Source organism: Canis lupus, chromosome 18 (genome assembly GCF_011100685.1).
Source record: "Canis lupus familiaris isolate Mischka breed German Shepherd chromosome 18, alternate assembly UU_Cfam_GSD_1.0, whole genome shotgun sequence".
NCBI lineage: Eukaryota > Metazoa > Chordata > Mammalia > Carnivora > Canidae > Canis > Canis lupus.
Genome location: NC_049239.1, coordinates 32,791,113 through 32,815,314, shown reverse-complemented (window position 1 = coordinate 32,815,314; position 24,202 = coordinate 32,791,113). Strand labels below are relative to the sequence as shown.

At 53.2% G+C, this 24,202-nt stretch overlaps 2 protein-coding genes across 5 annotated transcripts in view; one reads left to right on the top strand and one right to left on the bottom strand.

The window, feature by feature from the left end:
• The window catches only part of PAMR1 (peptidase domain containing associated with muscle regeneration 1), a 157,179-nt gene extending 135,818 nt beyond the window's left edge, over positions 1–21,361 (bottom strand). The window contains exons 1-2 of one of the 4 annotated variants that reach the window (XM_038563030.1): positions 21,184–21,361; positions 17,763–17,870 (exon numbers count right to left, since the gene is read on the bottom strand). The gene's annotated coding sequence lies outside the window, so the exon portion shown is untranslated. Of the gene's footprint in view, positions 1–17,762; positions 17,871–18,238; positions 18,458–18,551; positions 18,898–19,050; positions 19,236–21,183 lie in introns of those variants that run through there. The other 3 variants (XM_038563032.1, XM_038563029.1, XM_038563031.1) reach the window with 3 other exon arrangements.
• FJX1 (four-jointed box kinase 1) lies at positions 10,948–22,250 on the top strand. The gene is made up of 6 exons (XM_038564462.1): positions 10,948–11,180; positions 11,315–11,377; positions 11,484–11,591; positions 16,216–16,347; positions 18,268–18,501; positions 19,546–22,250. The coding sequence occupies exons 1-6, from the start codon at positions 10,948–10,950 to the stop codon at positions 21,002–21,004; spliced, it is 2,229 nt and encodes a 742-aa protein (XP_038420390.1). The 3' UTR covers positions 21,005–22,250.
• Positions 22,251–24,202: the final 1,952 nt, after the last annotated feature.

Genomic DNA, 24,202 nt, shown 5'->3' with positions numbered 1-24,202 from the left:
TCAGTCAGTTAAGCATCTGCCTTTGGCTCAGGTCATGATCCCGGGATCCAGGGATCGAGTCCCACTTTGGGGTCCCGGCTTTGTGAGGAGCCTGCTTCTCCCTCTGCCTGTGTCTCTGCCTCTCTCTCTCTCTCATTAATGAATAAATAAATCTTTATAAAATATTTTCGTGTACTAAAGCAAAATCATTAAAAACCATATAGTGCTAAGAATCTTAAAATGAAAGTCAGTAGTCCCTTGTCCTACACTCCCACCCTCAATCCAACTTCTCATTTTAGGAGGCCCGTGGCACACTCATACCAAAATCAGGCAAATACTGTACAATGCAAAAGTGAAAACTGTGAACACAGGTGCAAAAATCCTTAACAAAATGCTAGCACACTGAATCCAGGTCATGATCAAGTCCTGCATCCGGCTCCCCCCAGGAAGCCTGCTTCTCCCTCTGCCTGTGTCTCTCTGCCTCTCACTCTTTGTCTCTCATGAAAAAATAAATTCAAAAAATTTAAAAAAAGAAAACAGCATGTCCCCCACCAAAGTGCTTGCACACAATTCTCCATCTCTGAGTTTGCTTATGAGAAATCCAACTTGAAAAGGTATACTAAGTGCTGTTGGCTTCTGCAAGAAGGCGGTGCAATCTGATCTGTGTATAGAAAGAGTTCTGGCCACGTGTTATCAATACGGGGAAGACCTTGAGGGCCTGAAGAGCAGTCAGGAGGCTGGTGCCTAAGGGGATGGTGAGAGACAGCAGCAGAGCCCGGCCAGGAGGATGCCAAGCAGGAGGCGGGCCTGAGGCTGAGTGCGGGTGGAAGTGACTAGGTTTGGGATTCAGAGACTAATGCGAATGGGGACAGAGGTAGGATGGGAGGAGGAACCTGTGCCATCCTGAGGTTCTGAGCCTGGACAACTCTGAATGGTGATGTTCCTCCTACGATAGAAAAATCCAAGGTGTGTGGGGGTGCTGGGTGGCTCAGTCGGTTCAGGGTCCACCTTCAGCTCAGATCATGATGCTGGGGTCCTGGGATCGAGCCCTGCATTGGGCTCGCTGCTCAGCGGGGAGTCTGCTTCTCCCTCTGCCTCTGCCCTTGCTCGAGCTGTGTGTGTGTGTGTGTGTGTGTGTGTGTGTGTGTGTGTGTGTCTTTCATGATCTCTCAAATGAATAAATAAATAAAGAAAGAAAATCCAACAGAGAAATAAGGTGAGGAAGAAGGGAGGTCAACCCTGTGGAGTCTGTTTGCCCTCCCTGACCTCTGGGAACCTTTGACTCTTCTGAGAGCGATTCCCCAGAGCACTCACCTGGTGTGGAGCCCCAGGTCCTCCACCATCTGGCCTGCTCCTCCCTTCCAGCTCCTTCCCTGTCCCCCCTCCTGTACCCATCCACGCTGAGCCTCTGGGCGACCTCAAGCCTGGCTGATGTGTTCCCACCGCAGGGCCTTGGTGCTCAGCAAGCTTCCCTCCCATTCTCCTCGTGGAGGCTGGTGCACACTCCCGCAGGTGCACACTCCCGCTGTTGCACGCTCCTGCTGGGCCCGACGCACCTTCAGGTAGGGTGTGTGCTTTCGTGGCACCCGCCTGCGGCTCCTGGAAGGGAATCAGCTTTGCTCGTAGGCCCTCACCCACGGCCCCGCCCGGGGCCCAACCCACCGCATCCACGGACAGGCCCTGGAACCGGGCAGCCGGCCGAGGGCCCTCTGGCCTGCCCCCCCCCACCACCACCAGAGGCCCTGGCAAAGCGGGCAAGCCATTCCCCTGAACTCCAACCCGGACCTGCTGCCTCCCTGTCCAGTCCGGGCTGCCCTGGGGGTTCCAGAACATCTCACGGGGAGCCACAGACCTCGTGCCGCCCATCAGCGCCTGACAAAGGAGGCCAACCACGCGTGAGTGTTGAGTGAATGAATGAATGAATGAATCAATCAATCAATCAGAGGAATGAATGGCTTGGATCCCTTACATAGAAGACCAACAGAATGGGCCGGGGGGCTCCTGGGTCGGAACCACGCAGCGGCAAGCGGCAGGTGGGCCCTGGCACCTGGCAGGCGGGCATCTCACCCGAGGCACGGACGTCCCAGGCGGTGGCCTGTCCCCGCCTCCACCTGCTGCGGGTCTCGGCGGTCCCGCATCCAAGGGGCAAACGGAGACCGGACGAGGAGCTCACCTACCCTGGTGATTTCCTTCTGCTTGGGGAATTTTTTTTTTCTTTTTGGTCTGAGGACAGACGCTGCGGTCCCATGCACAGGGGCAGAGAAGGGAGAGGCACGGAGGTGGGTCGGGACGTCTCCTCTCCCTCGGCCCAAGAGGCACTGCAAGAGGGGAGAAGGCAGGTGTGCATGCAGAGGTGGGGCGGGTCTGGGGCTCCCCCGGGCCCCGAGGGGCGAGGGTCTGCACCTCCCAGGGTGCTCCCAGCTCTAGAACAAGAGACAGGGAGACAGAGAGCCTAAAAGGCCCCAACACCCTGCATCTGAATCCCACACCTGCCATTTAGCACACGGGTGACCTTGGGCCGGCTGTTGAGCCCCTCCAGGCCTCAGTTTCCTCATCTGCAAGCTGGGCTCTCTCTTGGACAGCGGGAGGCCCTGGAAAGTGCAGCCCCCGCCCGGAGCGGGCGGCTGTCACCGGTGGCTGTGGGTTGCGGGGCCCTTTACGGGTTTACCATCAAGGGAAAGCTTCTCGGGCTAAGGATGGAAGCTGGTTCTGTCCCCAGAGGAGTGACGATCACTAATCCAGCCCTGCTTAGGGCGGCTCTGGCATCCCCGTGGCGGGATGGGGGTACGAAGCAGGGGCTGGGCTGCTCTGGGCACAGGCCGCCTGGGCCCTCCCGCGCCCTCCCGCCAATTCCTGACTCCCACTTAGATCCAATAGACTTGGATTTAACGAGCTGGCTGTTAGACTCTAAATACACACCGTATGGCCAGGAGATGCAACGTTTCCTGCGAAGGAGCAACCAGAGGGCCCCCCTCTCCTCCATCCCTGGTGTGTCTCATGTACGGCTTTGAATAATTAATTTGCCATTTCGATGATACACAATGACCGGCCTATTAAGCCAGGATCCAGCATTTATTAAATGCTAACTTAGTGGCAGGCAAGCAAAACCTGAGTCAATAGTTGCCTTGCCGGTTATTAAAAGCTCCTGTCCCTGAGGATCTGTGGGGGAGGCAGGCCATGTGGTCGGCGGAGGCAGTGAGCTGGCGGGCAGAGGGGAGGCGGGAGCATCTAGGAGCATCGGGGAGGCCATGCGGAGCCTCACCCTGCTGGGGACCGGGAGGGCACGACTGGGGCAGGTGGAGGTCGGTGCCAGAGCAACCGCCTGAAGTTCCCACCAGCGGTGAACCACCCCTGAAGCAGCGAGCTGGGACATCTGCTTTTCGTTTGGGCTTTCTGGAAGCTATTTATTGCCCAGAGATGGGGCTTAGAGGCAGGAAAGGTATGTGGAACTCGGTGGGGATCCCAATATGAGGGGAGAACTGAAGAACACAGTCCCGCGTTGTTGGCCGCCCAGGGTGGATGTTAACAGCATGGGTTTTGAAGGGGAACCATTAGGGTGCTATGAATGGCACATAAAAGACACGCCAACTCCAACCAGTTTAGATATTAAGGGAGGTCATTGTCACCCAATAGGAAATTCAGGAATTGACAAGTTTCTCAGTTGAGACTAGACTCGGCTACATATAAAATTCAAATAGCAGTGGCTTAAACAGGATAGAGGTTTAGATTCCTCTCAAAGGAAAGAAGCCCAGAGGTGAACAGCCAACAGCTGGGATGGCAGCTCCACAGTTAGCAGGGACCCATGGCGCCCCACATGCTGTGTGGGGACACTGCTCCATGCTGCCCTGGGGTCCACTCACCAGTTCCCTGCTTACACCAACAGAACCTTTGAAAAAGGTGTGTCTCTAGCTGGCTCACTCCCTCAGAGCCCAGCAAAGCCCTGGAGCCCCCCTGCCCTTCCCCGTCTGGTGCCATGACCTTGGTTCTTCATGCACGGTTTTCCCAGCACCCCATAATCATTCTCCTCCACAGCCCTGCACCCATAACCTCAGAGGTGCTGTTCTGGAGTATACCCAACCATCCACTGTCCTGCTTCTCAATCTGGGAAATCCACTGCCCTCCTCCTGCCATTTTCTTCTTTCCCCACCATCACCACAAACACGGACCACTCCTGCTCCATCATTCCAGACTAGAACCTGACAGCTCCCTAATATCCCTCCCACCTCATCCCCCAACCCCATCACCCTTATAGCTCTATTGACTTAGCCCAAGCCAATCAGCATTCTCTAGCCAAAGAGACTCTGTTCAGAATGAACATATATTTTGAGTCAATGAGGATCGAGGGGAAATTCTTCAGGAAACTTCTAGGGGGAAAAAAACTGTCTTCCTCTAGGTAAGGTAGAGGTAAAACCTGGAACTGCTGCCTCCATTTTGCCACCATGGGAAGCCAAACTGATGTACACAGAGCAGAACACAACACTTGAGAGATGACCAGGTGTTTGATGCCGTTGGTAAGGCCTCAGCTCGAACCAACTCAGATCTTCTTTTTTTTTTTTTTTTTTTAAATTTTTTATTCATTTATGATAGTCACAGAGAGAGAGCGAGAGAGAGAGGCAGAGAGAGAAGCAGGCTCCATGCACCGGGAGCCTGATGTGGGATTCGATCCCGGATCTCCAGGATCGCGCCCTGGGCCAAAGGCAGGCGCCAAACCGCTGCGCCACCCAGGGATCCCCCAACTCAGATCTTCTAATTACTTGTGCCTGAAATCAATATTTTTATTGCCTAAGACATCCAAAGGGGTTTTTCATAGTTAGAACATAAAAAGATCCAAGTGACCAAGGAGTCACCTAGAAATGGTCCAGCTCTTAGAAAGGCCTTACCGCCCCCCCCCCCAAAAAAAAGAGAAAGGCCTTACCCCTCCCTGAAGTCAGGGGAAGAGGATGAGAAATACCTACCCAACCTCAGGACCTAATTAGGCTTTTCAAGGAATTCAGCCAAAATCTAAAAGCCCAGATCCTTCTATGAAAATTCATCTGTCCATCCATCCACTCAGCCACTCATGCACTGAGAATTCCAAATCCAGCCTCCTTAGGTCCCTCCATAGCTCAGCATCAGTATCGAGGCTCCATCCTCATGCAAACAGAGCCACTCTGCAAGCCTTGGGCCAACTCAGGTGATACCTCTGAGTATCACTCAGGGTTCTCCAGAGAAATAGAAGCAGTAGGATCTAGATGGACATACAGAGAGGAGATGACAGGAATTACAGGAATTATGGCTCAAGAAGTCCCATAATCTGCCACCTGCAAGCTAGAGAACCGGGAAAGCCAGTGGTGCAATCAGTTCAGGTCCAAAGGCCTGAGCATCCGGGGGCCAATGGTTTAAGTCCTAGTTGGAGTCTAAAGGTCCAAGAACCAGGAGCACCAATGTCCAGGAGCAGGAGAAAACAGATGTCCCAGTTCAAGTAAAAGAAAGTTCTCCCACCCGTGTTGGTGAAAGGGATCTTCTTTCCTTGGTCCGCAGTTTCAAATGCTAGTCCCTTCTAGAGACACCCTCACAGACACACCCAAAAGGTTTCACCAGCTGTCGGGGCACCCCTGAGCCCATTCAAATTGCTGCAGAAAATTAATGATCACACCCTGGCTCCTGTCTTAATGTCGTACAAGCCCCTCCCCCCTTCCTTCCCATCTCTGCTGCTACCAGCCAAGCTCAGACCCTTCGCATCTTCATTCCTGGCCCACCAGGGCAGCTTCTTAATGGACACCCATTAAGAAGTCTTTTGACAATCTGGTGCCATGAAGCATGAATCATTCGCTCTAAAGCGCTCCCTTGGTCATTCCAGTCTGCTCAAAAATGCATGCTGAGTATAATGAATTTAAGCACGTCAGGAATATATAAAAACAGTTTTAAAAGAAAAAGAGGAAAGTTCTTTCTCTTCAAATTCCCTTTCCCCAAGGCTACCACTGATAACAGTTAGGTATGTATCCTTCTGGACTCTTTCCTAGGTATATATATTTTTTAAACTTTTTTTCCCCCCAAACAAAGACAGTATATAGCTTTACTAACGTGACTACACTGCAAGAGGGACTTGCCCTAAAATCACATAAAAAAAAAAAAAATCCTTTCGTGGTTCCTTAGGGCCATATTCACTCAAAATAATGGAAATTTAAATTCAATGGCCCTGCTGGGGGAGTGTTCTGAAGCCCACAACTCCCATTTTTGTTGCTGTTGTATTTCTGTTGCTTCATTCTCTGCTGGTTTAATTAGTGCACGGTAGCGTCTGAAGCAATGTCATTTCTATTCCAGTTATGGCCAGAGGCAGTTAGCACAAAATTCACAATATTTTTAATTCCAATAGAACTGTTCGGTCTAATGGTCCTATTCCAGCAACTTCAGAGGTTAGAACACCCCGCATGTGAAGCTGCCGACAAGGAAAGACGACTTCCAGTGGGGGGCCTTAGAAGGAGGGCTCTTCACAGGGCTCCCATGGCTGGGTAGGAGCTTCTGGCAAGTTCATGGAACCACCCCCCGAAAGCGTAGACGCCAAGGCTTGGCTTAAAATTGTGTTATTACAGCGCTGGCTTGGGGAGAAGATGTTGCATTAGAATTCCCAATTTGCGGTCGTTAGGGCTGAGACTGCTTTCAGTTCTGCATCCAGGTCCCAGAGCAGCGGGGGTGGGCAGCGGAGCTGGGCCGTGGGTCCTTCTGAGCTGGCTTCCCAACGCGGAGAAGCTGGGAGGTCCCGGTGACCCGGTGACACGCTGGCCCAGGTTTCAATGCAGCGCTACCGTTTAGAAACCGTGCCAGCTTGAGGGGGACCCTGAAGCTTACGAACCCTGGCTTCCCTGTTTATAGACATACCACCCCCTCCCCGAAAAGGGCTTGTTAGGGTAGGGGAGCTGCCCAGCACAGCCAGATGCGGGAGGCAGGACTCGTTCTTGGTCCACCTGTGGTTTTTAGAGACGATGCTTCTGCCTTCAGATGAGTAGTTTCTGGTCATCAACCCCAACAACACCTACCCCTAGGGGAAAAAAGTCACAAGGGACAGGTGGGTGGCCGGGGAGAGGATTTTCCAACCCTGAAAAGGACCCCAAGGGGGCTCACAGGGGCAGTCCAAGGCAGGCCTCCGTGCTGCTGGTGTTGCCAGGAGGCATCGCAAGGACACAAAGATCCCTCCAGCCCCTCCTGGACTGGCTGTCCTCCTGCTTCTCACTTTTTCCTAAAGCTCTCAGGCCCTGGCTGGCCGCCGCTTTCCTGGGAAACACAGATGGTCAGCATAGAAAATGCAGGCTGGATCTGAGCTTGCCTTACAACACTGGCTAACTCATCCTACCCTGGGGCAATGAAATGCTCCCTCCCTCCCTCCCTCCCTCCCTCCCTCTCTCCCCTCCACACACAGGGAATATATCCTGCATACCTTCCATGTGCTTCATAGTCCCTGCCTTCCGGCCACCATAAAACAACAGCTACTGATAGAACAATCACAGATGTCCTATCCCTCTTCTTTGCCCTAATAATAAAGGTCTCAAACTCCCTTCCTAATCTGAGAGGCGTCCTACACACACTTGGGACCTGCTAATCGTGAGAGTCAAAAAGACAAGTACTGTTGTCGTTGTGTGGGTGTGTTTGCCACCACAATCAACATTCATTCAGACCCAAGGCGGATGTGTCGCCTGTGATGTGTCACTAGGCCCATGAATGATGAATCATGCTGCTTGGTTTTATTGTTATTGGTTCCCGATAAAAGATGCATAAAATATGTACTGTTGAGACTGTATGGCATAACTCTACTTAATTGTTAGTTTTCTTATTATCATTTAAAAAGTAGGGGCGTCTGGGTGGCTCAGTAAGTTAAGTGATGGACTCTTGGTTTCGGCTCAGGTCATGGTCTCAGGGTTGTGGGACCCAGCCCCACATCAGGCTTTGCGCTGGGCTTGGAGTCTGCTTGAGATTCTCTCTCCCTCTCCCTTTGCCCCTCCCCCTGCTCACTTGCATTCTCTCTCTCTTTCAAAGACATTTCTTTTTTTTTTAATATTTTATTTATTTATTCATGAGACACAGAGAGAGAACGAGAGGCAGAGACACAGGCAGAGGGAGAAGCAGGCTCCATGAGGGAGCCTGATGTGGGACTCGATCGCAGGTCTCCAGGATCACACCCTGGGCCAAAGGCGGCGCTATACTGCTGAGCCCCGCTGGGCTGCCCATCTCTCTCTCTTTCATAAATAAAAAATCTTAAAAAAAAAAAAAGAAAAGAAAAAGAGTAACACAAGGTGATAATTTGGCAAAAACCAAACAATACAGAAGTGAGTGGATGGTGATGTTCCAGCCCAGAAGCACTCCCTTTTAGAGACCATCTGCCCTGTCCCACGGTAAAAGGCGAATGAGTCAACGTGGAAACTTTTGTTCCAAACTGGGTCAATTGGATTCGCCGTGCCTGGACTATAAAAGCGTGAATGGGCAGTGCCAGGGGCTGACACATCTTGCATGCGCACCTCTGAGAGAAGGTCCTCCTGCTTACCTAGCCAGGTCCCCTTAGCTACTCTGCGCTTCCCAGTGCCCAGGTCCCAGTTCTTCCATTGGTGACTCCTCCCAATGTCCTTCCACCAAATCCCGTTTTCGCTTCCTGACTTCACCAGTTTCTGTTGCTGGCCACCCAAGGCCCCTCAACTGATCCAAGCATAGCAGGTACAGGTGTTATAATCACACAGAGACGGGAGGCACACCACAGTGTCCCGTTCTGTGTTATTCTCTATCTTGACCCTCCGCACACACTCATCAATACTCACACAGCATGCTTCCTCCCAATATCCAGGACATAGAAAGTAAAAATGCAGACGGTCAAGGGTCCAAGTGCCTCCTCCCCACCACACACACCTCCTCGAGGAGTAACACTGCTGGCAGCTTAGATGTGTTCTCCCAGACCTGTCTCTGCAGCTGGGTGTGTGGTCGGCTGGGTGTGTGGCCTGTAACACTCACTGAATACCTACCACGTGCCAGGAACCCTATCGGGACTTTTCACCTACTCTGTTTTACCTGCTCCCATAATCTCATTTAATTCTCACAGTACCCCCAAGAGGGAAGCATTAACATCCCATTTGACAGATGAGAAAACCAAGGCGGAGGAACTTCTATTTGCTCCAGCTCCCTCACTGATCCTAAGGGGCACGCAGCACTGTCAGGAGCCCTAACCCTCTTGGTGGGGAAAGATGGCAAGGTCAAGCACCCTGTTGGCTTGGCTTTGCCCTGGGTGAGCAAGGGTATCGTGCCTGGGAGCAGAGAACCATGAACACAGTTTTTGTGTCTATTTCTTCTTTGCCAACTCTGGGTGGTTTTAGGATTTCCCTCCCCACCTTAGAAAAGTCACTTAGAAAATAATCCAGGGGTGCCCAGGTGGCTCAGTCGGTTAAGCATCTGCCTTCAGCTCAGGTCATGATCCCAGGGTCCTGGGGTTGAGCCCCGCGTCGTCAGGCTCCCTGCTCAGCGGGGAGTCTGCTTCTCCCTCTCTCTCTGCTGCTCCCCCTGCTTGTTCTATCAAATAAATAAATGAAATCTTTAAAGAAAAAAAAAGAAAAGAGTCCAGTGAGTGGCGATCATCTCTGACTCCCTTCGGTTAAAGCTCCTATTCATCCTCTGGTTATTTAACGAGCAGAAACAGGCAAGCAAAGGAAAAGATTTCAGAATAATCCCTCTCTTTTCTTTCCCCCCAACACTTTTTTTTTCCCCCAACCCTTCTGATTGTTTATTCGCTCCTCCTTTCTGTCACAGATGCCAGCAGGAGAAACGGAAAGCACCCTTTGATGGGAGAGGAGCTTTTAAACACCCCAGCTCTTTAGGAGGTATCCCTGGGTTCTTTTCTCTGCCCCCCTTACTGGAGTCTGGGTGGCCGTTGTAACATACGTGTAACATGAACGTGTGACCATGCAGAAAACCAGGGTAGCGACAGAGTCCGCAGATGTGAACAGAACTGAGCCGAGAGGGACCACAGCCGTGGGAAAGCTCTGACGTGGAAGTCAGGTAGAGTGAGCCAGGTGGGCCAGGACTGAGCCGTTCACCTTGTGCTCATCACACAACCCTCTGAAGCTCAACTTTCTCCTTCATCAAATAAGAACAGTCGCCCACACCCGTCCCGCACCTCTCCCTCGCAGGCTGCCGTAAAAATCCACCAGACTGGCATGGGAGAGTGCTCAGCAAAACTGCGAGGAGCCGTATAAATGTATGACCGTCATTAATCCTCAGCCCTCCTTCTGCTATTCCTTAGGCCCATATTGTCCCTAAAATGCAGCCATTCTTTAAACTCAGGCAGACGAGAAATGGCCTCCGAGGTTTCTTGCTTCCTTTTTTCCCCTCAGTTGAAACAAAAAGGAACCAGACGTATTCAAGAGCAAGTGTCAGTGTCTGGTGTGTAACAAGCATGCCCGGCCCCACAGCAGCACCTGCCCTGCGTCCCTGTGGCAATCTCAGAGCTGGCTCCTGGGAGGGGCAGTTATAGCGGGCATTGTTGTGTGCCAGGCTCAGGCTACCCTGGCCCTGAGACAGTAGTGGTACGGCCCCTGGGACTGTTAGGTCTGCCCACTTCTTTTCCAGCCATTCTCACCCCAGCTGATAAAATATCAACCTCGTGGAGCTTTCCAAGCGGGCACCATCTCCCAGCGGATGGGCTCCACCATGCCGCCCAGGAGAGCTCTAAGCGAGCACCTGTTTCTAACATGCCTGGACACAGACAACACGGCAGCACCAAGGAAGAGATGAGCCCCTAGTAAGAGGCCCCTTGGCTAGCTCACCGGGGTTTTTCTCAGCCCCAGGAGGGTCCACGTGCTGTTGTGGCTAATAGAACTTTGCTCCCATGGCTGACCAGAGCTGGAATTCCTCTTCTGTCACTTAGCAGAAGTCTCCTGAGCCACGTGTTACCTGTCACAATGTTCCGGTGGTTTTCCCATCAGTGAAATGGGGGAATAACAACTCTGGGCCAGGATGGAGCGGGCCTTGAAGCTGACGTGCCCAGAAAGCTCTCAGCATGCTGCTGCCTTACAGGTCGGAAGTACCCTGGAGACGCTGTGTCCACCAGAATCCCTTGTCCAGCTTGATCGCAAGGGAAACCTTGACCTTCTGGAAGCTGAGCTCCCGAGAGGGCCTGGACGGGAGTGGCCCTGGGTCACACGGATCTGCCTGTTTCTCCACAAAAGGCAGAGGGGGACAGAGAGGAGGTGGGAAGGACAGCCAGATGGACGACAGTCTTGCACAGTGATGTGACACCCTCCGCCCCCCAGTTTGGGGAGCCCTGCAAATCGTCAGCAAAGTGTCCAAATTTGTTCAGTTGCTCCAAGTGCATTTGGGGCAGGTGGAGTGATTCAGATGTGGACCTTCACAGCCGGGTGACTGTGTGCCAGAGCCAAGGCGACAAGTAGAGAGGCCGGAAGCAGATGCAGAGGGACAAGCTTGAGGATCAAAGCCCCAGTGACCCTGAGAAATAGAGGGACAGCCCCTGCCCCTCCCAAACTGTGGAATAGGCATCTGGATAAAGATGAACTGAAGTTTGAAGGAGTGGGGCAGGTTCAACAAACACAAGGTTACGCCATTGCCGTCGTCCTCATCATCTCTGTCATCATCACTCCCAGGTGTTACAGGTCATCTGCCCACAGGGACGTAGGAAACTGGCTTTAGGCCGTGCAAGCTGGGACGCAGGAAGCTGGCGCGTTCCTAACCAGGACTGCACTACTGAGGAACTTCTAGCCGGCCCCCCTCACCCCCATCTCACTGTTGAGATGTGCAGCTACCTCTCCATTCACTAGGAGGCACCAGCCAGCAGCGAGGGTCTGCTGGTTACCCCCCCCAACACACACACCACCCCCACCCAGGCCCCTTTCCAGTACCACAGGGATGGCTTTCCCCGGGTCCTCGAGTCCCTGGCCCACCCACCGAGGTCGCTCATCGCTCTGCTGACACTCCCGGCCGCACTGCAGTGAGCCCCCAGTTATGAATTACTTACCTGCTGGCCATCATTTCAGTGTAAATGGATTTTAAAAAGCAGTGAAGGAATATATTTTCATTTGGAGTTAAAGCATCCATTTTTTATTGGAGTTGGAGTCTGGTCTGGAAGAGACGGGAGAAGAATGGCTCCGAGGCTAATCTAGGTAATGATGATGATGGAGATGCCCGGAGCAGGCCATACCTCACCGGCAGCCACCCCTCTCCCTCCCCCGGCGTCGCTGCCTACGCTATGTTTTTTTCTTTTCCTTTTTTTTTTTTTTTTTTTTCTCACGGCCCCTTCCATTAACACCCACCGCGTATGATGGAACCATTATGATAATATCCCCGCTCTCGGAAGCCTCGATTGGTCTTGACACGTTATCAACCTGAGAGCTCAGCCACTGCGCACTAAGCCCTATTTATAACAACCCTTGGCAGGAGCCACCAAAATAAAACCTGGTACTTACGGGCCACCTTTCGTCTGAGAGAATCAGAAAGCTTTACAAGCTTAATTAAGCTCCGGCATCTCTGCGACTGATGAGGTGTGCAGGGCCCGGGACACCGAGCAAGAGCAGCATCGCTGACTGCGCAGGGATGAGGCTCCGGGCGGCAGGGGCAAGGAATCAACGGGGCCAGCCAGGCCTCACCTCCTCTCATGGCAAGTGTTTGTTGAGTGAATTTCTGCAGCTGGGGTGGAAACAGCCATCGGTGGGGGACGGAGGGGCCGTGGAGAAGCCCTGCCCTGCTGCTCCTCCATGTAGGGAGGGGGCCTGAGAACGGCGTCTCATATCCAAAGCCGATTAAGCTAAGCCCACGGACGCAAGTGCTTTTAAGGCCCAGGAAATTGAGCTCCCGAGAAAGACACGGTGATCCGCCCACGGCTCGTGGCTGCTGAGCTCCCAGGACGGTCCCTGGGCTGAACGCCCTCCTCCCCCAAAGCCTGACCTGCAAAGCCCCAGCTTGCCCTTCAAGACTCAAGCTTAACATGTGCCTCCTCCTCCGTGAAGCCTTCCTGGCCTCCCTTGGGAGAGTTTGCTGCTCCCCCGCATCTGTGCTCCCGGTGGCTTATGCCTCCGTGACGGCGGGGGGAGGGGGGGGGCGGGGTTGCTTCCTAAATGCTCCCCGGGCGGTTCATCCACGCAACCGTGTTCCGAGACGGTGCGGTCAGCATCTCCACTTTCCTGATGAGTTAACAGGCCCAGCGAGGTTAAGTGACTCTTCCAGGACAGCACAGTCAGCAGGTGCAAGACTCAGCCCGGATGCACAGACCCATGTGTGTCCCTGGAGACTCCACCCCGCCCGCCTGCCCGGGAGCACACTCATGAGGGCACAGATCTGCTTCCAGGTGTGCCCCCTCTCGGGTCCATAAGCCCCTCTGTGAGCGGTTCGTCATTTAGGACTCCCTGGCTGCAAACCAAAACCCCACTCCCAGTGTGTCCAACCACCTGGCAAGCCCAGGGGGAAGGGTGGCTTCAGAGTTGATTAATTTGAGGGCCCGGTGACATTACCAAGGACCCCGGCTCCTGCAGCTTTCTGGCCTGCCACCCTCAATGTGTCCACCTAGCTCCCCTTGCGGTTCTGTGGGGACTGTCCCAATTCCAGCCCTCACATCTGGACCTGAACCGTGGAGAAAAGGTGCCACATCTTTTCAGTGTCTTTTTGCCCTAGAGTGGATTGCTTTTCCAGAAACCTCCCTGGGGACCCCAGGTCTCACCAGCCAGCATGGTGTCATCAGCCTGTGCCTAAACCCCACGTGCGCAAGGAGCCGAAAAGCACCCCGACTGGCTTAGCCCAATCAGGGTCCAGCCTCCCTTCCAGCACCAGGCACAGGAAAGAGGACGAAGAGCTGCCCAAAGAAGGGGAAAGGAGGATGAAAAACAGACAACCAACCGAAGCTCCTGACGCCGCGTTAAAGACGAGAGAAAGGCAGAGGCCTCGGCCCTTACTGCCCAGATCTTGACCTTCTGCATCTGAATAAAATACGACAGTTGAACTGAATCACAGCAGAGAAAGAAAACTCATGTCCCAAAGTGCCCAGCCCAGAATTTTTACCACCACACCCCATAACTCGAGTATGATGCCATGTGACTAAGATTCACAATGGCAACGGCTTTCAGATTTATTAAATTAATTCACCAGTGCTCTAACCTTTAGATTCTAGCTTCTAACACCAGTGGCTATCGAAGCCTTTTCCAAAAGCCGGTCAAAAGAGAGCTCTGTGGAATAAAGAGGTTCGTAAAAATGTTAAAGTCTCGCCATAAATTACAGGTTTATGTCAACCCTGACTTTCTTTCCAGAAACACGGTGAAACACAGTATATTCTTAAAAGTGGGAGTCATTCAGGCAGGCAGACTAGTTGCAAAGGCTATTGCATTTCCTGACCTCCTCCTAGCTATCCAGTAGGATTTGCCTGGAATAAAATGTGTAGATACCTGTCCAGGACAGCCAGGTCTGTGAGGATGGGAGCCGTGCAGGAATTCTAGAGTTCAGGTTTCCTGGCTGGCTGAGTTGGTTAAGAGTCTGCCTTAGGCGTGGGTCATGATCCTGGGGTCCTGGGATGAAAAATAATAAAAAGATTTTATTTATTTATTTGAGAGAAAGAGAGCAAGCTGAGCAGGGAGCTTGCTTCTCCCTCTCCCTCTGCCCCCTACTCATGCTTGCTCTCTTTCTCTCAAATAAGTAAATAAAATCTTTAAAAAAAAAAAAAAAAAAAAAAGGAATTCTTGAGCTCATGACCTAATAGAGACATACCAAAAAAAAAAAAAAAAAAAAAAGGAAAATGATCCTCAAAGCAGGAAAAAAAATGTACTGTAGGGGGGACAAAAAGAGGGGAGGAGAGAGACCCAGATAATAAAAACTATGGCTCAGAGAAGTTCAAAAGCTGCCTGGGGTCAGAGCTAATGATCTCATACACAGAATCACACAAATATTGTTAACAGTGAACTCTTTTTTTTTTTTTTTAATAAAAGAGTGAACTCTTAACTCTTCTAAGCACTGTAAACATAGGGACTAATTTAATCCTCATAATAAACTACAAAGTTTGTCACCATTAATTAGTATTAATCATCAGACATTATATAATTGATATCATCAGTATTAGTGACACCAATAATTCTACTGTAACTGCATTTTACAAATGGGTACACTGAGGCACAGAGAGGCCAAGTAACTGACTCTGGGTTACACCCCTGGTTAATTTTTAAACTCAGACAATTTGGTCTGAGAGTTTGTTCTCTTAACCATTTCCCTTAGTAGCAACCCCAGAGAACATTTCAAAGCAAAATTTAATCTGAGTTGAGTCTACTTTGATTAAATGCAATAATTTTTTATAGCTGACGTTTTCTCAGGGCTTTTTTTGTTGTTTTTTTGTCTTTGTTTTTGTTTTTTTTTTGCAAAGGGCTTATCCTCCATCATTCTGGAATCTCAGCCCTGCCGTTTACTTGCTGTATGACTTCAGGCTAGTCACTGGCTAAGTAAGCTTCAGTGTTCCCATCTGTAAAGCGGGGACATTCATCACTGTTGGAAACGTTAAAGCAGAGAACGTGTGTGCAAAATAAAGCCGGTAACGCCCTGTGCTAGGCCCATAATAAGCACTCAGTAAGTGTTTGCCACCAGCATTGTAGTGATTATTAATACGTCGCTAGCACTTCCCAACAACCATGCAAAGTAGGCAAGATTCATTATCCTCATTTCTCAGATGTGGAAACCTAAACTCAAAGAAAGGAAATAACCCGCCAGAAAGGAAACAGCCAGAATGTGAAAATGCCAGACTTGGGAAACCTTCCAACTCCGAGCCTCCTGCCCTGCTCCCAACCCTCAAAGCCACCCCCGCCCTCTTTCCCAGGAGGCACTGTTAAATGAGCCAGATCATTCTTCAAACAGGACTATGGAAAAATTCGAAGCAATTGGAAGTCCAGACTCAGGGAGAAGCCCTGAGGAATATTAAGAAAGTTTTCAAGGTGAAAATAGGTTTCTAGGTAGGGACAGAGGAGCAGCACTTTCCCTCGTGCAGAAGCAACTGCCAGAGGGGCGGAAGGGCCAGCGGCTACCCATTGTGATGAACTGTATCCAGGAGCCACGGTGTGGCTTGGCCTTGACTGGGGGAGGGGAGCGTCGCCAGGCTGGGAGGTGACGGCAAGTGGGAGCACTGTCATCGTACAGGTGAAACAGAGGAGTGCGTTCAATGTTGAAACACTGTCTAAAGTACTCAAATACGCCTATAAAATGGCATTCTGCTGGAGGGTTTGCTTTTTGGTTTTGGTTTTGTCTTAGTCCTTTGGTTTTCTGGAATTCTGCGTCTCGGTGCACTTGCTCCTGTGAATGCGTCCCACTGCGGTACCTGGGGCATTCAGTCCTGTGGCTGCAGGCAAAGGGCTGCGATGAGGTCAGTCCCTCCTCCAAGAGGTAAGATCCTAGCCAACTTCTTTAAGACCCAGCTTCTTTGTCAATACCTGGAAGTGATGGGAAGATCCTGGGATTTGGAGCATCTGGGTTGGAGGCCAGCCCCTCCCAGAATGAAAGTCACATGCTTCCTCTTCCTACATTATGTGGAGGCTTCATCAATATTTTTTTTTCCTTTTAAAATGAAAGTTCTTGGGGCACCTGGGTGGCTCGGTGGTTGAGCGGCTGCTTTCAGCTCAGGTTGTGGTCCCAGGATCCTGGGATCGAGTCCCGCATCAGGCTCCCCGCAGGGCGTGTGCTTCTTTCTCCCTCTGCCTATGCCTCTGCCTCTCTCTTATGAATAGACAAATAAAATCTTTTAAAAAAGTGAAATGAAAGTTCTTATTTTGTACCTCTTAGTAGTAAGGAGCTTTTTAAAACCAATACATGCCACCTGCAGAAACTTAATCTCAGTAACTTTCCAATGACTTATTCAGCAAATTGTTATTGAACTAACTAAGCACCAGGCACTGAGCCCGGCAGCCCCGAAACAATAGGTAAGGGGGACTCCTCAGGCAATGACAACGAACTATCCCTTGTAGTTCTTTACAGCTTTTGTTAGCAGCTAAAGAGGCAGAGACACCAACTACTTTGGATTTCCCCATAGCACCTAGGACGGTCACCGGCTGAATTTAGGTGAAATCATGAATCAACCCGTTAATCACACACAGACAGTTCTGTAATTAGATGATATTCCACTAATGCCCACAAGGTGGAGATCTTGCTTACAGTTTACCCAGGCTGAAAGCACTGCAATCAAAAAAAAAAAAAAAATCCCAGAAGTTAAACCAAAAGATTAAAAAAAAATCAAATTTAATTTATTGAGCACCTATTTAGTACAATATACTAACTTACGTGGTAAGAGAAATAAAAGGTTGTTAAGAAATAGTATTCTCTGCCCTCTAGGTAACGTAGGGGTGAGGAGCTTACACAAAGCGGGAGGACAGTCCCTTTTAATGCATTACTACGTTTTGATGCCTCCGTATGGGAGTCACAGTCACCGGAGCATCAGATAAGGTCTATAAAAAAGCCTGATAGAGCTGTGTGGTGGGGAACAGATTCAACAAAGACTCCACACTTCAGCCAATATGGAAACACTTGAGGGAATACGGGGTCAGTGCTGGAAAGCTCCAGATGTGGTCTTTTGATGCTTCCCTTCAACCACAAACATTACGGTGTCTGCCCTATAACTCTGAACATTCATTCTTTGGAGAATGAAATATAATCAGTGCCAGCTGATGAGCTAATAAAGCTGAACCCCCCCCCCATGTGCACCTGATGGGGGTTAAAGAGGGAAAGAAGCACATGTGAGAAAACAGATTTCCATCGCCTGCTTTCAGGAGGTGGATTCCTCCTCCGCCCCCAACCTTGCATCTTACCTGGGGATCTTGGTTTGGATCTCGGACACCCTCCTGCAGAGTGGGAAGGGGGCTGGGGGAGGCCAATTCTTATCCAAGAGCCTTCCTGGTGGCTGGAACTCAGAGGTGCTGGAAGACAGTGTGGTTTGTTTTGTCATGGTTTGGGGTTGTTGTTTTTTTTTCTCCTCCTCCCCCCCTCACCCCCCACCATTTATTTTTTTCCCTGAAACCATTAAACCAGCAAGTCAAACGTACTATCAGGATTTCTTTTTCATTTGAACTGAAAATCACATTTGGAAAATAAAGTGAGTGGCTAAATGACAGTGAGTTTTTTAAAAAACCGAAAACGCTGGCAACTTGATTTAAAAAAAAAAAAAAAAAAAGGGAAAAAATAATGAGCTTTCCTGATGGAGGGAAAAATCAGGTGGCACACGGCCAGAAGGCCGGAGTTTGAATTTTAGTTTGTGCCCTTGCTAAGTCCAGCGTCCCAAGCAAACCTTGTCCACCTCGGTTTCCTCCTGGGCAGAATCATACTGTTTCTTGGTGAGAGGGAGGCCCGGACAGCGCTGCTGCTGCCCCAGGTCCTGCACCTGGCTCCTGCCCCAGCGCTGCTCCTGCCCCAGGTCCTGCCCCAGGTCCTGCACTTGGCTCCTGCACCAGCGCTGCTCCTGCCCCAGGTCCTGCACCTGGCTTCTGCACCAGCACGGCTCCTGCCCCAGCTCCTTCCCCAGGTCCTGCCCCAGTGCTGCTCCTGCCCCAGGTCCTGCCCCAGGTCCTGCCCCAGCGCTGCTCCTGCCCCAGGTCCTGCACCTGGCTCCTGCACCAGCGCTGCTCCTGCCCCAGGTCCTGCATCAGCACTGCTCCTGCCCCAGGTCCTGCTCCCGGTCCTGCCCCAGGGCTGCTCCTGCCCTAGGTCCTGCCCTAGGTCCTGCCCCAGGTCCTGTCCCAGGTCCTGCCCCAGGTCTTGCCCCAGGTCCTGCACCAGCGCTGCTCCTGCCCTAGGTCCTGCCCCAGGTCCTGCCCCAGCGCGGCTCCTGCCCCAGGTCCCGCACCTGGCTCCTGCACCCTGCCCCAGGTCGGATCCGGGGTTACCACGTTCTCACAGCCGCCAACCCCCGCCCCCCGCCCCGAGCTTGCGTTCCACGAGCGCGGGGACAGCCTGCGGGGGTTACTGCCCTGAGACCCGGCTCCGTGGATCGGCCTGGGTGTTGCAGGGCTTGCGGAGCGAGGTTTAATCCCCGCCCCCCCCCGCAACCACCCCCCACCCCAGTCCCTCCGCAGAGACCGAGCCAGCACCCCCGGAGCGCACCCGCCCGCAGTGACCCGCAGTGACCCGCGGTGGTAAGCGCGCCCGCGAGAGGGGTGTCGGAGCAAAGCTGGTGCCACAGGGGGTGCCCCCCGCCCCCCGGCCGGGCTGGAGCGCAGGCCGCGGCCCCCCTTAGGCTGGGAGGCCGCGCCGTCGGAGAGCCGGGCGGCGGAGGGACCCGCGGAGGGACCCGCCCCGGCCCGCGCCAACTCCGCAGGCGGCCCGGCGGCCGCCCCGACCCCGACCTCGGCCCCGGCCCCGACCCCGACCGGCCCGGGCTTGCGCGGCTCCCGCAGGCCCAGAGGTCCCCGGCCGAGGCGGGGCCGCCTCTCCCGCGCGGAAGGAGCCGTCGCCGCTTTAAGGGGAGGGGGGGAGGGGCGGGGCGGGAGCGGCGGCCGCGGAGGGGGAGGGGAGGGGCGGGGAGGGGAGGGGGAGGGGTCCCCTCGCGCCCACGTGGTCCGGGCGCCTGTGAATCGCGCCCGCCCGAGGGTCTCGCAGCCAAATACAAAAGCGGCTGGGAAGCGGCGGCCGCGCGAGTTCCCAGCGCCGGGCGGAGCGCCGCGGCCGCGATGGGGCCGAGGCGCCCGCAGCCCCGCAGCCGCCACGCCGCCGGGCCCGCCTCGCCGCCGGGACCCGGGCGCCCGGGCGCGGCTTGAAGCGGCGGCGGCCCCCGCGCGGCCCGCGGGGCTCGGGCAGGAGGATGCGCGACGCGGCCGCCGCCGCCGCCGCCGCCGCGGGGCTCTGGCTGCTGGCGCTCGGCTCGCTGCTGGCGCTGCGGGGCGGGCTCCCGGCGCCGCGCAGCCCGCCGCCCGCCGACCGGCTCCCGCGGCGCCCGGGCCCCGCGCCCCGGCCCCCCCCGGCCCCGGCCCCGGCGCGGGACGCCCGCGGCGGCTCCCCGAAAACTTTCCGGGCGCTGCTCACCTTGGCGGCCGGCGCGGGCGGCGCGGGCGGCGCGGCGCGGGGGCCCCCGGGCGGGCGCGAGGGGCGCGCGGCGGTGCGCGGGGGCGTCTTCTGGAGCCGCGGCCTGGAGGAGCGGGTGCCCCGCGGCTTCTCGGAGGCGCAGGCGGCCGCGTGGCTGGAGGCGGCGCGCGGCGCGCGGGTGGTGGCCCTGGAGCGCGGCGGCTGCGGGCGCAGCTCCAACCGGCTGGCCCGCTTCGCCGACGGCACCCGCGCCTGCGTGCGCTACGGCGTGAGCCCCGAGCAGATCCAGGGCGAGGCCCTGTCCTTCTACCTGGCGCGCCTGCTGGGCCTCCAGCGCCACGTGCCGCCGCTGGCCCTGGCCCGCGTGGAGGCTCGCGGCGCGCAGTGGGCGCAGGTGCAGGACGAGCTCCGCGCCGCGCACTGGGCGGAGGGCAGCGTGGTGAGCCTGACGCGCTGGCTGCCCAACCTCACGGACGTGGTGGTGCCCGCGCCCTGGCGCTCCGAGGACGGCCGGCTGCGGCCGCTGCGGGCCGCCGGGGGCGAGCTGGCCAACCGCAGCCAGGCGGAGCTGGTGGACCTGGTGCAGTGGACCGACCTGATCCTTTTCGACTACCTGACGGCCAACTTCGACCGGCTGGTCAGCAACCTCTTCAGCCTGCAGTGGGACCCGCGCGTCATGCAGCGCGCCACCAGCAACCTGCACCGCGGCCCCGGCGGGGCGCTGGTCTTTCTGGACAACGAGGCGGGCCTGGTGCACGGCTACCGGGTGGCGGGCATGTGGGACAAGTACAACGAGCCGCTGCTGCAGTCGGTGTGCGTGTTCCGCGAGCGGACGGCGCGGCGCGTGCTGGAGCTGCACCGAGGCCGGGACGCGGCCGCGCGGCTGCTGCGCCTCTACCGGCACCACGAGCCTCGCTTCCCGGAGCTGGCCGCGCTCGCCGACCCCCACGCGCAGCTGCTGCAGCGCCGCCTCGACTTCCTCGCCAAGCACATTTTGCACTGCAAGGCCAAGTACGGCCGCCGCCCCGGGACTTAGCATCCCCGCCCCCGGCAGCCCCCCCGCACCCCGGAGGAGAGGGCGAGAGGCCCCCCGGGCCGGGGGAGGCGGGACGCGCGGCGCGGAGCGGGAAGGGCCGCCGCCCCGGCCACCGGCCAACGCCCAGCCCGTGGCTCCGGGCCGCCAGGAGGCTGAAACTTCTCCTCGGCTGCACCCACCTGCCCTGCCCCTTGCTCTCCATCTCGTGCCGTCTCCTTTCAAAGTTCGCGGAGGACGGCGTCTCCGGGGCGAGAAGTGGAACGTTCCCCCGGCCCAGCCTGCGGGAGGACGCTGCCCTGTGGCCGCACCGAGTTTGGATCCGGAGACACCCGCCGCCGCCGGAGGAGTGTGCACCCCCACCCCCACCCCCACCCCGCCCCGGGTGGCCGGCCGTCTCGGTGGGAGATGCGTCCCATCCCTTGCCTCTCCCCCACCCCCACCCCCACCCCCATTCCCTCTCCGAAAAAGGAAAACTTCTGTTGGAGCCGTTGAGCTAATTTGTGCGTTTCCCACCCAACGCTGCGCTGGTGGCCCGGAGCTGGGCTGTGACATCGGCTGGCGCAGCCCCCTTCCTGTGCTCTGCCTTTGTTCCGGCGGCGGCGTGATGGTGAGATCACTGTTAGGGGCTGGGGGAAGGCTCCCGGTAGGACAAAGGGAGCAGGACCTTCAGAACCCGGAGGGGGGGGGGGTCTCCGCTGACCCTGACCAGGTGCCTGCCTTGCTCCTAACCACATGCCCTTTGGGCCTAAAGCCTCCAGATTGCAGGACCCTCCGTCGGCTCCGAGTCAAGTAGTGGATTTCTCCCTCCCCTCCTCCCCTCCGACCAAAATTTTGACAATGATGATGTTCACCAGAAGCAAATGAGTTTCATGCACTTTACTTTGTTTTGTTTTTTTTTTTTAATTTTAGTTTTTTTTTTAATCAGGAGAAACTTTTTTTATTTGACAAAATTTGCCTTCTGTGTATATATGTGCATAAAGCGTGTTGTAAATATACTAAACAAACTTATATTTCAATAAAAGGGAGTTTAAAATTTAGAGAATTTCATTTCCGTGCTTTTCCGCTGTGGGAGATCACCGACGCCCCTCCCCGCTTTTCGAATTAGCTTTAGGGTTTCTCCCTTGTGGACGTGCTTTATAAAAACAAAGGATGCCTATATACCCCAGTTGTGAGGGCCGGGAACGTACAGGAATGAACAAAGACGGAGCGGTTTCTCTGCCCTGTTTGCTCAAATGAACCCTAGGGCAGGAAATTTCAGAGTTCAATAGAGAATGTGGGGGAGAGACAGGGAAGGAAAGTATTCTATTTCCTGGCAAATACAACTTTGATATAAAAGGATTTCACTGTACTATATTCCTGTATTAATCATTTGACAAATATGATAGAACCAGATGTGCAGACTAAAATATGACAAATGCCCCCTTTTTAAACCTAGCTGGTCACGTGTTGCACATTTTTTTTCAGCATGGTAATTACCATGCACCACATTATGTGCAGATACTAAGCTGAGCACATATTGCAAACAGGTAGAGAAAGTCATAAATTAGTTGTTTCCTTTAATCCCCTGGCATAAAAAAAAGTCTCCTGGCATAAATTCCATCACATCCAAGAGATCATAATCTCCAACATCTGGACTCGTCCAACCCTCTTAAGAGATTGTCTTGGGTTTTTTTTTTTTTTTTTTTTTCCAGGTAATAACTGCATGGTCCCCCTCAGATCAGCCATGGTGAAACCAAGAAAGTGGGCAGTATTTTGTATGGGACCTTAGAATCCTTACATTTTGGGGACTTCAAACTTAGAGAATAGTTTTGGATTGTCTTAAGCTCCTTTCTGACCCTGTGGAAAAAGAGAGGGATTTGGTCTGTGTGTTTTACAAGCCACTGGTGTTTTATCTTGACGTTTTATTTGATATCTGGGTCCAAATGATCTTGCCTATTGTCTTATTTTTATTTAATGACTCTTAAGGCAACTTTCGGTTACTGTAATAGTTATTTATTTGATATGCATTTGTAAGCCTAGGGTTTTATAGACTCCTGAAGATAATTGAATCTGTGGGCTCGCCTTCTCACTCCACATTACAACACAGCCTGTGTAATTTCACTATTTAATACCATCCTTACGCTGCTGGTGACTTATGCTAAACCAAAACTTATTTCAACTGAAAAAAAAAAAAAAAAAAAAGGAAGTCCATAAACTTTGTGGAATAAGCCAGATTTTTTCCTTAGTACAGCCACAGAATGTTCTGATATTGTCTTTGTTTTTCAAGACCTTGTTCATGTGAGGCCTCTGATCATTACACCCTTCAAAAAGAAACATTTTCCATTTCTGACAATTAATAACTATGTGAGATTTGCTGCCTAAGTCAACCCGAGGCTGCTCCAAAAAAGGATATATAGCAACCTACCTTTTTACCCGGCATGCTCATCGAGGAAAACAATGAGCAGAAATAAGTTTCACAGACCACGCAGGAAATAGACCCAGAAGCATCAACACTGGTGAGTTCTGGGCCAGCAGCATTCCCTACATTCCTCTTAAACTACACTTCCAAGCCCAGACTTGACCATTAACCCAGAGCAAGAAACTAAGCATAATTTAAATGGCTCTTCTCAGATTCTTTAGTGAACCATATCTGCCTGTTGGAGAAATAAGTTTAATTACATGGTGGAGTTGGTAAGGGAACCAAAATTTAATTACAGAGAACAGGATTTAACTGTCGCTATTCCTCGTGGATAATCAGCAGGCTATGGCATGGAAAGATCAATTAAAGATTTGCCATGGTCGGTGAATAGTGCTAGAGCCAAATCATTTTTCAGATGAAAAAAAAAAAAAAATCCCAAAACTTTCAGACTGCAGCATGATGTGGAAAGAGTAATGGATTCTGCAGGCAAGCTATATTCTGAATTCTGTCCCTCACCTATTTACTTTCAGCAAATCATGTAACTTAGTTCCCTCATCTATGAAATGGAAATTCGATCAGAGTATTGTGGGATTTAATGTTAACCTATAAAACATAAGGGGCACGTAATAGGTACTTAAGAAAAAAAAACACCACTTCCCTTCCTCTTCATCTTGAAAAAAGCCTTTTGCCCTCTTACATTCAGTAAACTTCTACCAATTTTCACCATCAAAGCCAAACCTAGCAGTTTCTAAGGTCAGATTCAGTTTTCAAAGTGTGGTAATAAATGAATTCGACAAAGT

Bases quoted from the DNA above. Each gene is read 5' to 3' on its own strand.
- FJX1 (XM_038564462.1), top strand. From the start codon at position 10,948: ATGGAGCGGGCCTTGAAGCTGACGTGCCCAGAAAGCTCTCAGCATGCT. The intron at 11,592-16,215 runs GTGTTACAGGTC...GTTTTGTCTTAG, and splicing joins TCTGTCATCATCACTCCCAG to TCCTTTGGTTTTCTGGAATT. The intron at 16,348-18,267 runs GTAAGATCCTAG...CCTCCTGGGCAG, and splicing joins GTCAGTCCCTCCTCCAAGAG to AATCATACTGTTTCTTGGTG.